Source organism: Leptodactylus fuscus, chromosome 1 (genome assembly GCF_031893055.1).
Source record: "Leptodactylus fuscus isolate aLepFus1 chromosome 1, aLepFus1.hap2, whole genome shotgun sequence".
NCBI lineage: Eukaryota > Metazoa > Chordata > Amphibia > Anura > Leptodactylidae > Leptodactylus > Leptodactylus fuscus.
The window spans coordinates 280549545-280567206 of NC_134265.1; the positions used below are offsets into that span (position 1 = coordinate 280549545).

General features: G+C 42.1%; 1 protein-coding gene across 1 annotated transcript in view; it reads left to right on the top strand.

Moving 5' to 3' along the window:
• REELD1 (reeler domain containing 1) overlaps window positions 1-17459 on the top strand; it is a 39683-nt gene extending 22224 nt beyond the window's left edge. Inside the window, exons 3-7 of the mRNA XM_075262239.1 lie at window positions 736-958; window positions 10309-10442; window positions 13350-13653; window positions 14160-14223; window positions 16847-17459. Coding sequence (XP_075118340.1) covers window positions 736-958; window positions 10309-10442; window positions 13350-13653; window positions 14160-14223; window positions 16847-17443 — 1322 coding nt within the window. The 3' untranslated portion in view covers window positions 17444-17459. The remainder of the gene's footprint in view (window positions 1-735; window positions 959-10308; window positions 10443-13349; window positions 13654-14159; window positions 14224-16846) is intronic.
• Window positions 17460-17662: the final 203 nt, after the last annotated feature.

Here is a 17662-nt window from a genome sequence, read left to right on the forward strand (position 1 = left end):
AAACCAACAGAATTGTCAGAAAGTTAAAAACACAGGAGAAGGTCGCAGATGTAACCATAATAACTAATTACAATGATTGCATTCATTCATTACATCCATAAAATAAGGGGACAACCAAAAACTCAATCTGGATCCCCAACACATATTTTGCCCCACTGCCAGCCTATGGGAAGAAACCCATGTTGGGGCTAAAGGTGGAGGTTGTGGTTGTCGCCCTATTTTATGCCACACGTGCTCGCTGGTATTGTGATATATTATAAATTGGAATCTTGACATTTAATTACTGTTACATTGATTTATATTCACTTTGCATTTATTGATGATTAATTTAATTATTATAGCCACAACTTTCTCCTGTGTTTTTAACTTTCTGACAGTTGTTTTGGTTTTATGTTATTAATTTATAAAATTTGCGAAAATTTTAACATTTGTGTATTTATTATTTACTTTTGGGGAGTCACACTTGAAGTCCTTGAAGACCTAGAATCCAAAAGTATTAAGATACATTTTCACTAAGATCCGATTTTTAATCTAATCTTAGGTTTTGACTGAAGAAGTGATAGAATTTACTGTGATTGGACTTGTTATGTAGAAAATGAGATGTCGAAAATACATCTTCATGGGAAAGTATCTGACCCCCAATATACTGTTCCATGGATCATAGTTTTCTGAAATCTTAGGGGATTATGAGCTGAAATATTGAGGTTATTTAATTCCTTGCTATTTCCCCTGCAGTTACTTTGAGAAGTACAAGAGATTTCATGGGCTTTCTCCTTCAAGCTCGCAGAGTATCCAATGACCAAGTAGCTGGGTCTTTTGTGTTCATTCCACCTGGCTCCAAACTACTGCGCTGCTTTGAAGATGGAGACACTGTGACCCATTCAGACAAGTCCCTGAAAAGAAATCTATCCTTTGTGTGGAAGTCACCTGATCAGCCTGTGGGCGACATTAAATTCTTGTAAGTGTGCTCAATACATATTCAGTCTTAATGTTTTTAGGTTCCTTAAAGGCTATCTCAAGCACATTATCAAAAATCAAAGGTCATGTGATATAGATATTTTTAAATTATATAGGTAAAGTTTTTCAAAAATTCTCTGACTGTCACTCAATTTCTCTGACTGCAGCACGTCCATGTGGTCCCGGATGACCCACTATAAAATGACATATATATGAGAATTACAGATTGGACTGTCTGGCTGAATGTAGGTGTATAAAATCCAGAAAATACTATTTCAGTGAAAGAGTAGCTGATCTTGGATCAAACTTCCAGCAGATATAGGTGAAAATAAGTCAATTTAACCCATACAGGGATAAAAACATCCTATCCTTATGTATAAAGGAAAACATAAAGGCAGACTAGCTTGACCATGTGGTCTTTTTTTCTTCAGTCTTCTATGTTTCTATCTTAAGCCTCTGATATCATCAGACATTACACAAGAGGTGAACTCCAGCCAAGAATGTAGCTGAGCTGATTAAATATAAAGGCAGAATAGAAGCCACAACATAAAAAAAGCAGTTGTGCGCTGTTTCAAGAGTAGAAGTTTGTAAGTCTACTGCTGCTTCAACTCTTATTAAACTATACGTCATATAAGAGATTTGGGTTTATACTTATATGCAGTTTGGATAAAATGAATCCTCTCTCCATTACAGTAATTAAAAAAGCCATGCAGGTGGTTCGCTTTTGGAGTCCATGGGCGTTTTTCGTCCCCCTTTTCTTCTCCTTTCTTCAACTTCTATGTTAGCTGTTGTTTTCCTCTTCTCTTGTTTCCTGTCCTTGTGGTGTTTTGTCCTCCCTTAGTTCTGTGTTGTGCTGGTGTCACTCTTGGGGCCGTTCTGTGTCTGCAGATGGTCCTTTTGAATTGTTTGGATTTGTGTACTGCTGGCGCATGCACCTCTTGTATACTGTCCTCATACACATGACTGAGGTGTGTAATAGACATGTAGCTAAACCCCCTGTCTTCTTAAGAAAAAGGCTTGTGACGTGGTAAACCTCTTTATTGGAAGTTGATGGGAAGAAAGGAAAGGTGAAACTATAGGAAGAAATAATGGCACTTAGAATACAATCTGTACAGTGCATATACAGTATATCAGATAAATATACATATAATCTCAAGTATGGTATAACATGAGGTAGTAATACAGGATATACAGGCTATGAACAGAACTATGTAATGCATGAAACAAACAGTAAAACAAGGCATAGTGACATAAGTATAACTCTCTTACCGACTATGCTTGAAACAGGCTTGAGATAGCAAACAACATGGCACAGGTGGAATGGAGTGACCTCCTCACTCAGAGAGATGATGTAAAATGGTGGCTGGAGAGGAAGGAAGTAGAAAAAACCCGGGCACTACCCATAATGCATAGGGCTAGAGCTGAAAAGAGGTTACATTGAATGACCAGTAGATGGTACTATTACCACACAATACAAATTTTGCCTATGAGGGCAGAACACTCCCCGCTTGACGTTGGTCGACGTCACTACTAGGTTCGTTAGATGAAAACAAAGGAACAAGTTCTCCCACTGGTCTCAAGAACAATTTGGTCTCACCTTGTTTCCGAATTTTAACCTCTACCTTACGTATAATTCCATCTGTACTCTTGAATGTCTTGGTTATGAGACCAAGGGGCCACTCATTACGGTGTGTCTGACAATCTTTCATTAACACCACATCACCAGGCTGGAGGTTAGACTCGCCAGTTTGCCACTTTCTCCTAGGTTGTAGGGTAGGACTGTATTCCCTTTTCCACTTGTCCCAGAAGGCGTTGTAAAGACTTTGTACTACTTGGATAATTACATTCTTCGGCTGCTCCAGATCAAGAGCTATGTAAACATGTTTACAGTGGTGCCAGCCTGTGTTGAATCTCTCTTTAGCCAATGAGTTAGTTTTGTATGACCAAGCTAAGTGAGTCAGGTAGGTGATGGCAAGGATAAGGAATCTCCAAGTAAAGAACTTGAAGTGATGGGATCCTAGCTGACAGTCTACAGTCTCTGTGTTCAGTACAGATACCTGAGGGCGTAACTCAACATCAGCATGGGGGTCTATGAGCTCAAACATGGTGGTTCTTGTCGTGTTGGACTTTGGTCTATACAAGAACGTAGATCCGGTAAACCACATCGTGTCTTTGAGGCAATTGGCAGCAACGGATCTGGTTGCTAGATCTGCTGGGTTGAAATGTGTAGGCACATACTGCCATTGTTCGGGAGAGGTAGACCTTCTGATCCTTAGCACTCTGTTGTTGACGTACACGTAGAAGCGTCTAGCTTCATTATAGATGTATCCTAGAACTATCTTGCTGTCAGTATAGAACTCGGCTTCTTTAATGTCCAGATTCATCTCTGCTGTGATCAATTCAGCCAACTCTATTGCTAACACAGCGGCACAAAGTTCCAGACGTGGTATCGTGTGTTCAGGGAGCGGCGTCAGCTTTGCTCTGCTCATGACGAACCCTACATGGCATTGTCCACTAGTGTCTATTGTCTTCAAATAGGCTACGGCAGCAATCGCCTTGACTGATGCATCAGAGAAGACACAAAGGGTTTGTGTCGCAACCTTGACAGTTGATACAGAAACATAGGAGCGTCCAATGTGAACATTTCATAAGGCTGATAGGGAATTCCTCCAGGCCAACCAGTTGGCTTTTTCCTGTATGGGGAGAGGAGTGTCCCAGTCCGAGACCTCTTTGGTGAAGTTTCTTAACATAGCTTTGCCTTCGATGATTACTGGAGCTGCAAAACCCAGTGGGTCTTATAGACTGCTTATAGTCGATAGCACTCCTCTGCATGTGAAGGGCTTCTCGTCTTTGCCAACCTGGAAGGTAAAGGTGTCAGCTTTAATGTCCCAGAGTAGGCCAAGACTTCGTTGCATAGGAAGGGGATCGACACCTAGATCCAAATCCTTTAAATCATTTGAACGGTCCTGAGAAGGAAAGGCTTCCATCAATTTCTGGCTGTTAGAGGCGATTTTGTGTAACCTCAAGTTAGATAGAGCGAGCGTTTCCTTGGCTCTCTTTAGAAGACTAATCGCGGACTCAATTGTGGGCATGGATTTCAAACAGTCATCCACATAGAAATCCTTTTCTACGAAGAGTCTGACATCTGTTCCGTACTCTGCTTCGACTTCCTGAGCTGCGCGTCTCAGCCCGTAGATGGCGACCGCAGGAGAAGGGCTATTACCGAAGATGTGCACCTTCATCCGATATTCCGTAATGTCTTTAGACAGGTTGTTATCCTTGAACCATAAGAATCTCAGAAAATTCCTATGTTCTTTCTTGACAAGAAAACAATGGAACATCTGTTGGATGTCGGCTGTACATGCAATGGAATCTTGGCGAAAGCGTAAGAGTACTCCTATGAGCTTGTTGTTCAGATCCGGGCCTGACAGCAGGATGTCGTTCAATGAGACACCTTTGTATTTTGCGCTTGAATCAAACACCACTCTGATCTGACCAGGCTTCTTTGGGTGATAGACCCCGAACATGGGCAGGTACCAGCGTTCTTCAGAGTCTGGAAGAGTAGGCGCTAACTCTGCATGACCATTCTGGAATATCTTTTCCATGAAGGTAAAGAAGTGATCTCTCATCTCTGGCTTGCTTCGTAGTCTATACCTGAGGGAGATGAATCGTTTGTAAGCTTGTCCTCTATTGTCCGGTAAGCGTTGCCTCTGAGGCTTGAATGGTAGGGGTGCAACCCAACTCTTTGTTTCATCTTGCACCATTCCGTTATCCATTATATCAAGGAACAGTTTATCTTCAAATGACATTGCTATATGATCGTCTTTTCTTGTCTTGTGAAAAACTGTGCACCCTAAGTGATCTTGATTGCTGTCCCATATGCAGTCATCACAGGCAGGACTACACATGATATTTGGTGGTGAAGTGCTATGTGGCAGTTCCTTCATGAAGAAGTGATTTTCGCATGGTTGGAGGAGAGATGGACGTCCACACTCGAGTGTATTGGTAAGAATGCTGTTGACTGTTGTGGGTTTGTGTAGACCTCACAAACAGACCTCCCCTACGATGACCCATCCTAGGTCCAGTCTCTGGGCATAAGGAGTGTTGTGGGGACCGTTGATCTGTTGTCTAACCTTGTGGACTTGCAGAATATCTCTACCAAGGAGCAAGACTATCTGAGCCTCTGGATCAAGGTTCGGAATCAGATGTGCAATATGCTTCAGATGAGGTTGATGCACTGCTGCCTCAGGGGCGGGTATCTCAGGTCTATTGTCTGGAATTTGGTTGCATTCCAGTATAGTTGGCAGGGGCAGACACACCTTGCCATCTATGAACTCTACTATGTAGTCTCTTGCTCTCCTTCCAGCCGTCTGTACCATACCGGCACATGTTTTTAAAGAGTAGGGTGCACTGGGTCCTTCAATATTAAAGCTATCAAAGAAGACAGACTTGGCTAACGACCTATTACTTTGATCGTCCAGAATTGCGTACACTTTGATGGCCTTGTTCCGGTCACTTGCTGGGTAAATTCTCACTAGAGAGATTTTAGAGCAGGACCTGCCTCCTCTGAGGCCTCCACATACCTCTGTACATTTAGAAGTGACTGCTGGAGTGTCTGTATTAACGTCTTTTGACACCCCGCTATGCTCTTGGGTTTGGGGAACAGTCCGCTGTGGTGGTCCAGGGTGTAGAGCTGAGTTATGTTCTGAGCTGTCACATTCGGAACACTTTGGATTGACCTCGCAGTCTCTAGCGAAATGTGAAGTTGAAGAGCAGCATTTGAAGCAGATGTTGTTCTCCTTAAGGAAGGCTTTCCGGTCCTCCAGTGACTTTTCCCTGAAGGTTCTACACTTAAGTAGAGAATGTGGCTTCTTGTATAAGGGACACTGTCTGCTTGGGTCCTTGTCTAGACGTGGGCTAGACTCTTGGCGGACTGAACCTGTGGAGGAAACGTTAGTTTTGTGCACTTCTACCAATGCTCTACGAGGTTTACTAACATGGGTGGTACCACATGACAACATGAAATCAAAGCTTGGATCATTTCTGATTTTTGCTTGTTCAGAGACAAAATCTACAAATACATTAAATGGGGGAAATGGCACTTTGTGAACCTGTTTATAGTGAGAACCATGTATAAGCCACTTCTCTTGTAAATTATACGGGAGTTTCTGAACTATGGGGGTTAACACCTCTGGCAGTATCAAGAAATGTCAATCCCACCAAATCTCCTTCTGCCTTTGCTACACACAACTCCGATAACAAGTCACTTAACCCTCTAAGCATTGGATAGTCTCTGTTAGCTATCTTAGGAAAGTCATCGATTCTTTTGAATAAGGCACTTTCTATGACCTCAGGTGAGCCATAGCACTCATTAAGTCTATCCCAGACCATTTTGAGACCGACATCTGGACGATTTATATTGATGTCTCTGATTCTCTTAGCATGTTCTGCAGATTCATTTCCCAACCACTTTACCAGGAGATCCAATTCCTCACTACATGATAGACCTATGTCTCTGGTGGCGTTTTGGAAAGAGGCTCGCCAGGCTCTGTAGTTTTCAGCACGATCAGTGAACTTTACAAGTCCCTTGGTGACCAACTCACGTCGAGCAAGGAACCTGGCAAAGTCCATGGTGGCTGGAACAGCATTAGAACCAGCTGCTGGTGTGTTGTCAAAGTACCTGCGTGGTGTGTGGTCATACCTGGTGGATGTCTCTGGTTTAGTCCAATCTGTGTAGTACCTTTCAGAAGCAAAGGGTGTCTCTCTAAGTTGGGAAGTATTTTGGATCTTCCGTTCTGGGGGGGAATTGTTGTAGTCAGTCTTGCATTGATGTGCGTTCTCTGGTTTGTAGTAAGCAGAGTGGTAGTAGTCTTCCTGGCGATCTGCATAATCAGGTTCACTTGGTCTGTTAATGACGGGCTTTGTATCCCACTCTGCATCTAAGTCGTCATCTGACTTGGAATATTGATAGACGTATTGTGAAGTACGTTAATCTGCATCTTGGAGTTCAAGTTCTGGCTGGAGAACGTTGCGACGAATCTCAGATTCTGAAAGTTCTGCAGCTTCTAGGAATTCTGCCTTTGCTAAGGCAGCTGCCGTCTCTTTCTCAGCATCAAGGCGTGTTTTCTCGGCATCAAGGCGTGCTTTCTCCATCTCATACCTTAGCCTCAACTGTATCTCTTGTTCTGTGAAGCTGGCTTTCACTTTTGCTGCTTCCGCTTCTGCACGGGCAATGGTGGCAGCATCTTTGATAGATGTCCTGCTAGAGCCATTTGTCAGGGATCTTGTCTTAACTGAAGATGCGCGGCTTTGAGACATGATGTGACCGTTAGGAGGTAGCTGTATTATCCGTATGCTGACTCTGCGTGGATAATGGCGGGCTCCGTCTGGTCGGATCTCCTCAGCTTGTCATCAGCAGTCGTTTCACTGATCTCGTGAGTCTGTTATAAGCAGTCGTTTCACTATACTTGTAAAAGTAAACATCCAGCACGCATCTCCTTCGTTTAGATAAAACTTAGCCTTTATTCATCCATGTTCAAAATAAGATAACATCCATATTTAAATGTAAAAAACGCTCAGTGTGGCCAGCATGGAGGGAAGACAAGCAGCGTCCGGCTGACGTGTTTCGGAGCTTCTAAATTAGCTCCTTACTCATAGCCTGTCCTCATACACGTGACTGAGGTGTGTAATAGACATGTAGCTAAACCCCCTGTCTTCTTAAGAAAAAGGCTTGTGACGTGGTAAACCTCTTTATTGGAAGTTGATGGGAAGAAAGGAAAGGTGAAACTATAGGAAGAAATAATGGCACTTAGAATACAATCTGTACAGTGCATATACAGTATATCAGATACATATACATATAATCTCAAGTATGGTATAACATGAGGTAGTAATACAGGCTATACAGGCTATGAACAGAACTATGTAATGCATGAAACAAACAGTAAAACAAGGCATAGTGACATAAGTATAACTCTCTTACCGACTATGCTTGAAACAGGCTTGAGATAGCAAACAACATGGCACAGGTGGAATGGAGTGACCTCCTCACTCAGAGAGATGATGTAAAATGGTGGCTGGAGAGGAAGGAAGTAGAAAAAACCCGGGCACTACCCATAATGCATAGGGCTAGAACTGAGAAGAGGTTACATTGAATGACCAGTAGATGGTGCTATTACCACACAATACAAATTTTGCCTATGAGGGCAGAACATCTTGTTTAGCCCATTCTGGGCACTGTTTTGCTGTTTTCCTGTTATTGGACTTACTTTTGGTTCGTCTTCATTTTGCTGTTTTGTAATGTTTTGTGATTCTGTTTCTTTATTTTGAAAATTTCAATAAAATTCAGTTTACACCTAAAAAGGCCATGCAGTTCTTAAGATTCTTTATTTTCAGCAAGAACAACTATATCAAAATGCAGCACAGACAGCACCATATTTTGCTTAAAAAAACATCCAAACTGGTATAGCTCGCAACTGTTTCTCCAACCAAATTTAGATTGGGCCCCTGTTCTTGTATTTAGTTTTTCTAAATATTTTTTCTACGGAATTTCATAGATGGGGGATCCAGAACTGCAAACCGTATTCTACTTGCTTTCCCAGGGACCTGTCCATAATGTTGACTGTCCTCACTGTTGTGTCTATCTGATATCAGGATCCCTAGATCCTTCTAACACAGAACTGCCAATGCAATACTCGGTGAGAAGGTTCCTTCCCTCTATGTCCATTATTTGACATTTGGAAACTTTGAACTGCAGTTTCCATTGTTTGGATCATTTATCCATTGAAACGATTTTCCATGTTACTAACCCTTCCAGGAATGTCAACGCTATTACACACTTTTATGTCATTGGCAAACCCTACCTATCACACTTTTTTCTATGTTGCCTGCCAAAATATTAAAAAGAATAGAAACCAGCCCAGACTTCTGAGTTATACCACTCACTTGTCCTTCCTCAGAATGCACTGCATTAATGAGGTTCTCCATGCTGCATAATAGATAACGTATTCTTAGGATAGGTCAACAAATAGCTGTTCAAAGAGCTTCGGTGAATACATTGGTACAGCGGCTGGGCTTGGTATTGCAGCCTTGTCCATTCACTTCTGTAGAATGAGCTGTGATCTGGCCAGGTTCCAGACAACCATGGATCTTCAAATGATGATGTACAGACTTGGACTAGCCCACCTGGTGCTGTGCCTTGAGGGGCCCTACCGGACCCTATTACTTTTAATAACAATTGCTTAATAAGCAGTGAAAGTTCAGTAATGGCCCCTATTAACTTACCTACCCCTGCTCCTCTTCACAGTCTCTTCTTTCCTCTTCAGCCTCAAGTGGGCCCCACCACATTGTGATGACAAAATGTGCAGGGCACAGGGCGCAATGAAGGCTGAGGAGGGAAGCAGAGATCGCGAGCAATAGTAGGGATCATCGGTAAGTGGGTGCAGGAAGATTCTGCTGATCTGGCTGTTAATAATACAGCCGGTGCCCCAATGCAGTTCTGCTACTGATAGAGCAGGAAGCCACAGGCTTCCGGTTCTACCACACCTCAACTTGTATGCAACAGGCACATTGAGTTGTGGGATAGGGAGTAAGTATCAATGCTTACCTGTCTGCTCTTTGGTCCCTCCCACTTCTTCCTGCTTCATGCAATCACAAAAGTGCACCTGGAGCAAGAAGGAGCGGGAGCGTGGAGCAGACAGGTATGCATGGACTTAATACTGCTATAAGGTGGACCAGTGAAGGATAGGTCATAAATACCTGATTGGTAAGGCAGTTGAAAGCTGGCCCATTGGACCAATCAGCTGTCTGTCTCCGGTTCTGCTGACCATCATATACACAATACAGTGAAGGAAGCAAAAAGTGCCATTAACAGTATAGTAGCCAGGTGCTATCACTGCATCTCAGTTCTTATTGAAGTTAGTGTGAGCTGAGCTACAGTGAAGACACCCGGGTGCTATACAGTGGACGAAGCTTTCTGCTTCTGGTGAGTCCATTCCACTTTGGTATTTATATTCTTTCCCGAGGACAGACCATAAAAAATTAAGCCCGACAACCCCTTTACTACTCCCCTCTTTAATGTCCCCCCACAGGATATTAGCCCCATCAATGTTTCCACACAATATAATGGCCCCCATCAATGGTCCCCATTCTATGGAGGGCACCAGTGAAGTGGCCATAAAAAAAATTAGGCTGAGACAACCCCTTTAAAGAGGTTGTCTATAAATTAGTGTAAAATTAAAAAAAACAAAAACAATATGTAGATGTAATGGTGATGAATAGTTATACATTTGTTTATACATGAGATTAAAAAAGGTGACATAACATATTATTAAATTGTTTGCTTTCTTACAGTGTATCGGTGGTCCAGTCATACTTTGTTTATTGGGCACGAATTGAATCCATTATCGTCTCTAGCAATGTGCATAACTGGACAACAGCGGATCAAGAGAAAAACCTTTCAGACATGGAGACATCTTCTGTAACAAGTACATGTATTATCATATGTCATACTGGTTTTTAATTATAGTTTTTTTTATAATACTACTAATAATACTAACTTTAATAATTAATAATATTGGCATAAGTCAGGTATTTAAGCTGTTTTTTTTATTGAGATCAGTTTCAGCACATGACCTACAGTCTGTACCTTTCATCATATGATGAACTGGCCCTCCTTGCAGGTCACACATGTAACATATAAAAACCTGCAATCTAGGGCTGGGCAGTTAGTGAAAAAGTCATCAAAGTCAACTGACAATCCGGATAACCGACATGATTTTGTGCATGTTGGTTATTTTAGTTCGGTTGTTACAATATTTGTGACCATTATCTGCAGTTTTGTTTGGATCTTAAAGGTCCCATCCAGAAATGTTATTATACTCTGGGGTCTCTTCATCCTCTTCAGGCCTCCTGAATGGTGTCAAGGATTGCTGAGGCCTGTTATTAAAGGAAACCTTGCAAAATAAATCATGTGAGGTTCACCCAACATAAACGCTAACAGGGGCCTGACCTAAATAACCGCCATTTTTCATAATCAAGGTAAAATGACCAAGCAATTGCAATTTTGAATTGCGCGTAATACATTGAAAGCATAGGGAAAAAAGCTTCCCATTGGCTTAAGAGGAACAAGGAAGATGCTATACTGTTTCAAAGTTCAGAATAACAGAACACAAAACGTGCTCCCTTAGTCATCCATTAGTCAGCACCAATGAGTCCTCATGTTCAATACTGATGGTTGCATGGTGCCAGAACATCCCACTAACATCACTGGGAGTGCGTCATGTACATAGAGCTAGTGCATTGCCTTGGCTTCTGGCTCAGATTCTCACTACTCCAAAGCATCATTCCTCTTTTCCTGAATTTCACTTCTGCATTCTGTTTAACTCCTGTTGATCTTTGCTTTGTTTAACATTTGGTGAATTATTTGTCCTATCAGTGACTGGTCCACAAACCACATTCAGGGTAGTTTCACACACAGCATTATAAAATATTTTTCCTGTATGGTAAACGCTCTAGCGGGAAAAAAAGTCAAAAGTGACAAACTGCCGTTTTTTCACTGTTTTGCCTCTGATAAAAATTTGAATAAGAAGTAATCAAAGCAATATCATTTCCCCAAAATGGTAGAACTGAAAAGTAAACCTGGACCTGCAAAAAAAGACACCTTATATATTCCTGTACACTGAAGTATAAAAAAGTTATGGGTGTCAGAATATGGCGACTTTTAGAAAATACATTTTTTAACAGTTTTGGATTTTTGTTAAGGGGTTAAAATTTAAATAAAACCATATAAATATGTTATTCCTGGAATCATACCGAAACATAGAATACAGGTGACATGTCATTTTGGCTGCACAGTGAACGCTGTAAAACCGAAGCCTTTTAGAAAGTTGCACAAATGCACTTTTTCTTTAAATCCCCCCATTCTGATTTTTTTTCCAGCTTCCCAGTACATTGTACAGAATAATTAATGGTGGCATCATGAAGAACAGTTTGTCCCGCAAACACTAAGACCATATCTGGCTCTGAGAGTGGAAAAATAGAAAAGTTGTGGGGTTTTGAAGGAAGGGGGGGGGGGAGAGTTAAAAATGAAAAACAAAAATCGAAATATGCCATCAGTGGGAAGGGGTTAAAGCAGATCTGGGCAACGTGCGGCCCGCGGGCCACATCTGGCCCTCTGACTGCTTCTGTCCAGCCCGCATAGCTAGTGAAAGGTTTTTCAAGGGCCTGTGATGATGTCATCACAGCTTATCACCAGGATAGGCTATGACTCGTTAGTGGGCGGAGCCACATGGGACTGTGTGCTTGCTGCAAGCTGCCGGCAATGGGGGCTGCTGGATAATAAAGAGAGAAGAGACAACATGTGTGAGCAAGAGGGGGGAACTAGGGGCAGATGTAGGGGGGGCAGTTAAACTGAATGCACATGTAGGTGGAGACATTAAACTAGGGGCAGATGGAGGAGGATATTAAACCATGGGGGGTAGCTGGAGGGGGACATGTCTGCCTCTAGTTGCCCCCAGTTTAATGTCTCCCTCCAGCTGCCCCAGTTTAATGTCCCCTCTAGTTTTTGCTAGTTTATACTGGGGCACCAAGAGAGGGACTTAATACTGTGGGACATTTGGAGGGAAACGTTATAATGGGGGGGGGGGGGGTGTATAATGTTAGGGTGATTGTAGGAGGATTTTACTTTCTTTGGCACATGGGAAAATGATTGAGAATGGGCGGAGTCAGCTGAGAAGTGGGTGGAGCTAAATTAGCCGCTGTGCGCATGGCCCTCTAGAACCGTTACAATTTCTCATGTGGCCCCATGGGAAAATTAATTGCCCACCCCTGGGTTAAAGGAGCATTGAAGCTGGTAATAAATGATAAAAGTCAATGAGTGGTAATCTTGCCCACACTGTTTGGGGATTATTTGCAGATACCTAATACAGTCTAATAACAAACCTGCAGAGATGTAGAGGTTTGTTTAATGCTGATATGTTTCATTTGTGGCTAGAGACCAGGAGAGGAACATGGCTGAGCTCTTGGGACAAAATGAAGACTTCTGTATAAATGAGTTTACATTTTATTATAAGATAAAATCTAAGTAATGAGAGAGATGAAGGGACAAATGTTGGCATACTTGTTATTTCTCTTCGCATTTTTTTTTAAATTTAATGCTCCTTTAAGGCAGGCAAACAAATGGCTGATCTTACAAGGTGAAGACTGCACACAGTTGCTTATGTAAAAGAAATAATGAGCATAGACATAGTTTGGACTCTGGCTGTGTCCACCTTATTCATCATAGTTTTACTTCACATAGCTGAATGAGCCTTATTACTTAGATACCAGCAACTGATCCGGCAATTTATTTTGATTGTCATGATATTTGTAATATATTTCTGCTCTTCCAACAGATCTGAAGTATTCCATTACTTCAGCTGGTACACACAAGACGTCTTCGCTTCACGTTAACAGAACCAAGCCACCAGAAATTCTGATCAACAGTGTTACAGAGGAAATGAAGCATGTCTTTCGTAATGTCACGTCTATTATGAAAACGTCTCCACAGTATGTGACCAGCAGCACTAGCGGTGTTCATGATCATGAAAAAGCAGAACTATCTCTTCAGTATCATGGATCACCTGCCCAGACTGTCACGTTACAGAACATCAAGTCACAGCGTCTGAACGTAACATCAACTCACAGTATAAACAGCAGGTATTGTATATCAAATATCAGTCTCATTCTGTGAATACAACATCCTGTTCAGTAATTTAATAAAGATAAATATTATTTTTTCGTAAAATCAACCATCCCCTAAGTTAACAATTTCTTGCCTTAGATCAACGCCCCATGTTGCGAGAAATGTAGCGTTTTGGACATGCAAAGTGGCAATCATTGTAGAAAAAAAATCCGAGTACAAATGCTGCGTTTTCAAAAAGCGTTGAAAATCACAGCATGTCAATTATACCTACGGAAACGCTTGCATTTTCCATATAGGTATAAATTCCGCAGAGGAAAACTATGGGGACTTTCTGTGAAAAATGCTGTAAAAAAAAGTGTTGCGTTTCTGCCCAGATTTTTTTCTGCACCATTTTTTTGCTGTTGATTGCTACGTGGAGCTTTTACCTTGAAGTTGAATATTGCCTGCGACAGAGAGCCGTGCACATATGTGAACCTAGCCTGATGGCAATATATATTTTAATTTATGTTCTTTGCTGTAGGACTCAACACACACTTCATAGAAAACGTACAACTCAGTGCCGCACATGTGAAGAAGAAAGGAAGGTAAAGCATCATTTGTACAATAATCAATGTAATTTAATTATTGATAAATTGTAACACATGCAGACAATTCCAAATATTTATTGCTGTTCACATCATTCTTGTGCTTTACATTTAAAGGGATTCTACCATTAGAATCCCTTATTTTACTACTAACATATAGGAATAGCCTTAAGAAAGGCTATTCTTCTCCAACCTTTAGAAGTCTTCTTGATATTCCCGATTTCTAAATATGCAAATGTATCTCCAGACAGCACAGGGGGCGGTCCTACTACACTCAAACAGCACAGGGGATATCCCCAGTGCTGCCTGAAGACTCTCCAGCAATGCCCTTCTTCTTCTGCAGCTGCGCGTCCTCCTGCGTCTTCTTCCAGTGACTGCCTTCACTCGGGTAGCAGCCATAGAAAAATGGCCAACAAGACATGTGCAGAGCCGACTGGCAGTCTAGCTGGGATCGCCCCTCCTAACAGTATTGTCCGTAGCGCTATAATGTGAGGGGGTGTTCCTTACTGTTCAACGATGACACTGAGCTGTGAGGAACGCCCCACCCCCTCCTGACAGTACTTGTCTATAGACGAGTACTGGAGAGGCCTCATTGCTGGGCAGTAAGGATCGCCCCCTCACATTATAGTGCTACAGATCCTACTGTCAGGAGGAGCGTTCCCAGCTAGACTGTCAAGTATATAAAACCGCATGTGCCCAAGGACATGAAAGGTCCTCTTTAAATGTTTCAGTTCATGACAGTAAAGTTAGAAAAAGATTGAACAAGTATGGCTTGTGTGGAAGGGTTATAAGAAAACATGGCGGTACAGCATAAGTTTGCATAGTTGTATCTAGGCAAAGCACAAGACTTCTGAAGCAATGTCCTTTGGGCAGGCAAAACTAAAGTGGAGATGTTTGGCTATAATGCATAGTGCTATGATGTTTTTACAGTCACCTGATTTATTGGGTGTACTTAGTTTTTCACACATTTTTTTTTCCATTTTGGCTGCATTTAACTAACTAATGAAATAGGGAAATTGGTTGTGTGTTGCTCAACTGAGGCTGGATTTTCCAAACTTGAAGACCTCTTAAGAATTATTTTTCACTGTATGTCATGATACATAAAGCTATAGAATTCAAAGAGGGTGGACTTTTTTTTTTTTTTATAGTAGAGCTTACCCTGATGGAAACTAGTAAATCAAGAAACCACATGGAATATTATTAACCCCTTCCCGCTCCATAATGTAATAATATGTCATGGAAATGTGTGCCTCCATGAAATACTATTACAGCAGGTGACAATAAGAGAGGTTTCAGCTGTAAGAAACACATAACACCTGCCTGTAATACCCTGAACTCTGACCATGGGTGTTAACCTCTTAGATGCTGCGATCAATCATGACCATGGTATCTAAGAGGTTGATCCAGCAATACATAACTAGAAAGCTGACCTTTTACAGTGCCACGACCCTCCATGGTCCATCCACCACTGGATGAAGGACAGCCCTCTGTCCCCACTTGTCTTTCCAGGTGCACTCAATGGGCATGTGCAGTAGCGTTTACTGTGCTTGCTAAAGTAGGAAAGTCGAAATAGGACAATAGTCGGCAGACCTTGGAGAGAATTAGGGGCAATAATTTGCAGTGTTGGCCAAAAGCCAAACTGCAGATTACACACCCCTAAGGCCTGGTTCACATCTGCGTTCAGTATTCCATTCAAGGAGTCCGCTTGGGGACCCCCCGAAAGGAATACTGAATACATTAAAAGCGGTGGGCAATGAAAACACATGGAACCCATAGACTATAATGGGGTCCAAGTGTTTTCCGGGTATTGTCCACATGAATCATGTGGATACAAAATTACTGCTTGATTCTTGCGGAAACCCGGCAGAAAACACATGGACCCCATAATAGTCTATGGGGTCCATGTGTTTTCACTGCTCACCACTTTTTAATGTGTTCGGTATTCCTTTCGGGGGGTCCCCAAGCGGATATCCCGAATGGAATACTGAATGCAGATGTGAATCAGGCCTTAGGGTGCATGCACACTGAGTAACGCCGGGCGTGTATGAGAGCCGTACACGCCGGCGTTACAGCAGGGCTGCCGAACACTTCCCATTCACTTCAATGGGAGCACTCGTAAACGCCGCTGTTACGAACGCTCCCATTGAAGTGAATGGGAAGTGTTCGGCAGTCTGCCGTAATGCCGGCGTGTACGGCTCTCATACACGCCCGGCGTTACGTAGTGTGCATGCACCCTTAGAGGTGTGTAATCTGCATTTTGGTTTTTGGTCAGGGCTGCAAATTATTGCCCCTTGAGGACCCCCTGAACGGAATAACAAACGGAGAAATGAAACGAGCCTAAAGTAAATTTATATGTTTATAACAGTCTGAATATCTCTGCAGCGGAGCGGTGCTCTGTAATAAAAGTCAGTTTGGTAAACCTTATCGCAAGCTCTGCAAGGTAATGCATTTATCTTCATAAGCAATTTTGAGCTGAATGAAAAGTTGCACAGGAATATGTGATTCTTATAATATGTAATTGTTATAATATGTGGTTATTATGTCTTTATTAGCATTTGTTGTTTTCATTATATTTGCAAAGCTGTTGCAAGAAAACTGAAACCTTGTCAAACCTTATTTCCAGCTGGTTTCTCAAGGACTAATGCTAATTTCACCAAGACCAACATCTCCTGTCCCCTTTACTCAGTATACTATGCAACTTTTAGAAACTCAAGAAATAATCAAGGAGCCTATAAAATTCAGATTCCAGGAGTCACAGATTCACCTTTCTTCACATTCTGCCACACAAAATAAAGTGCTTAAAGGCACCAAAGAGCTGTCTGCCAAGTTTCTACATTATCCAGAATCTCCAGCCCTGGAAAGGAACACAGAGATTGGTACGTCTTTATGGGTGACTAAGTCTAACCAAGAGCTTGATGTCCCAACTAATGGGAAAGAAAATAAAGGTAGGGGGATGCAACTTGCCATGACCCAGCTAGGCATCCTTCTAGGCTGCTCTGTAGTCCTCGGGATGGCACTTGCTGCCGGTCTGCGGTGTATCCATGCCCAGTATTGCCATAGGAGGACAGAAGTTTCCTTCAGTGAACCAGACAACAATGTTATTACACTGAGGGAAAATGGGGAAATGATGCACTTCAAGAAGTTTAGAGAGAACAGTTTTGTGCTTGTCCAAGCAGAATATAACTGGATCACTCCAGCTGTCAGTGGAAAAGCACAGTAATGTTCATACACATAGAGAAGATAATACAGCCCACAGTGGTAATAATGTGTCCCTATATTCAGTGAAAGTGAATATTGACATAGTGGATGCAAACGCACTGTAAGAATATGGGTGAGAGTGGTTAGAAGATTAGGTTATCATAAAGTGGAACCATTTGTTCCAGCCACTGTACAGGCCACAGTAAATGTATATTAGATATAACGTGGACAATTCCCTTTC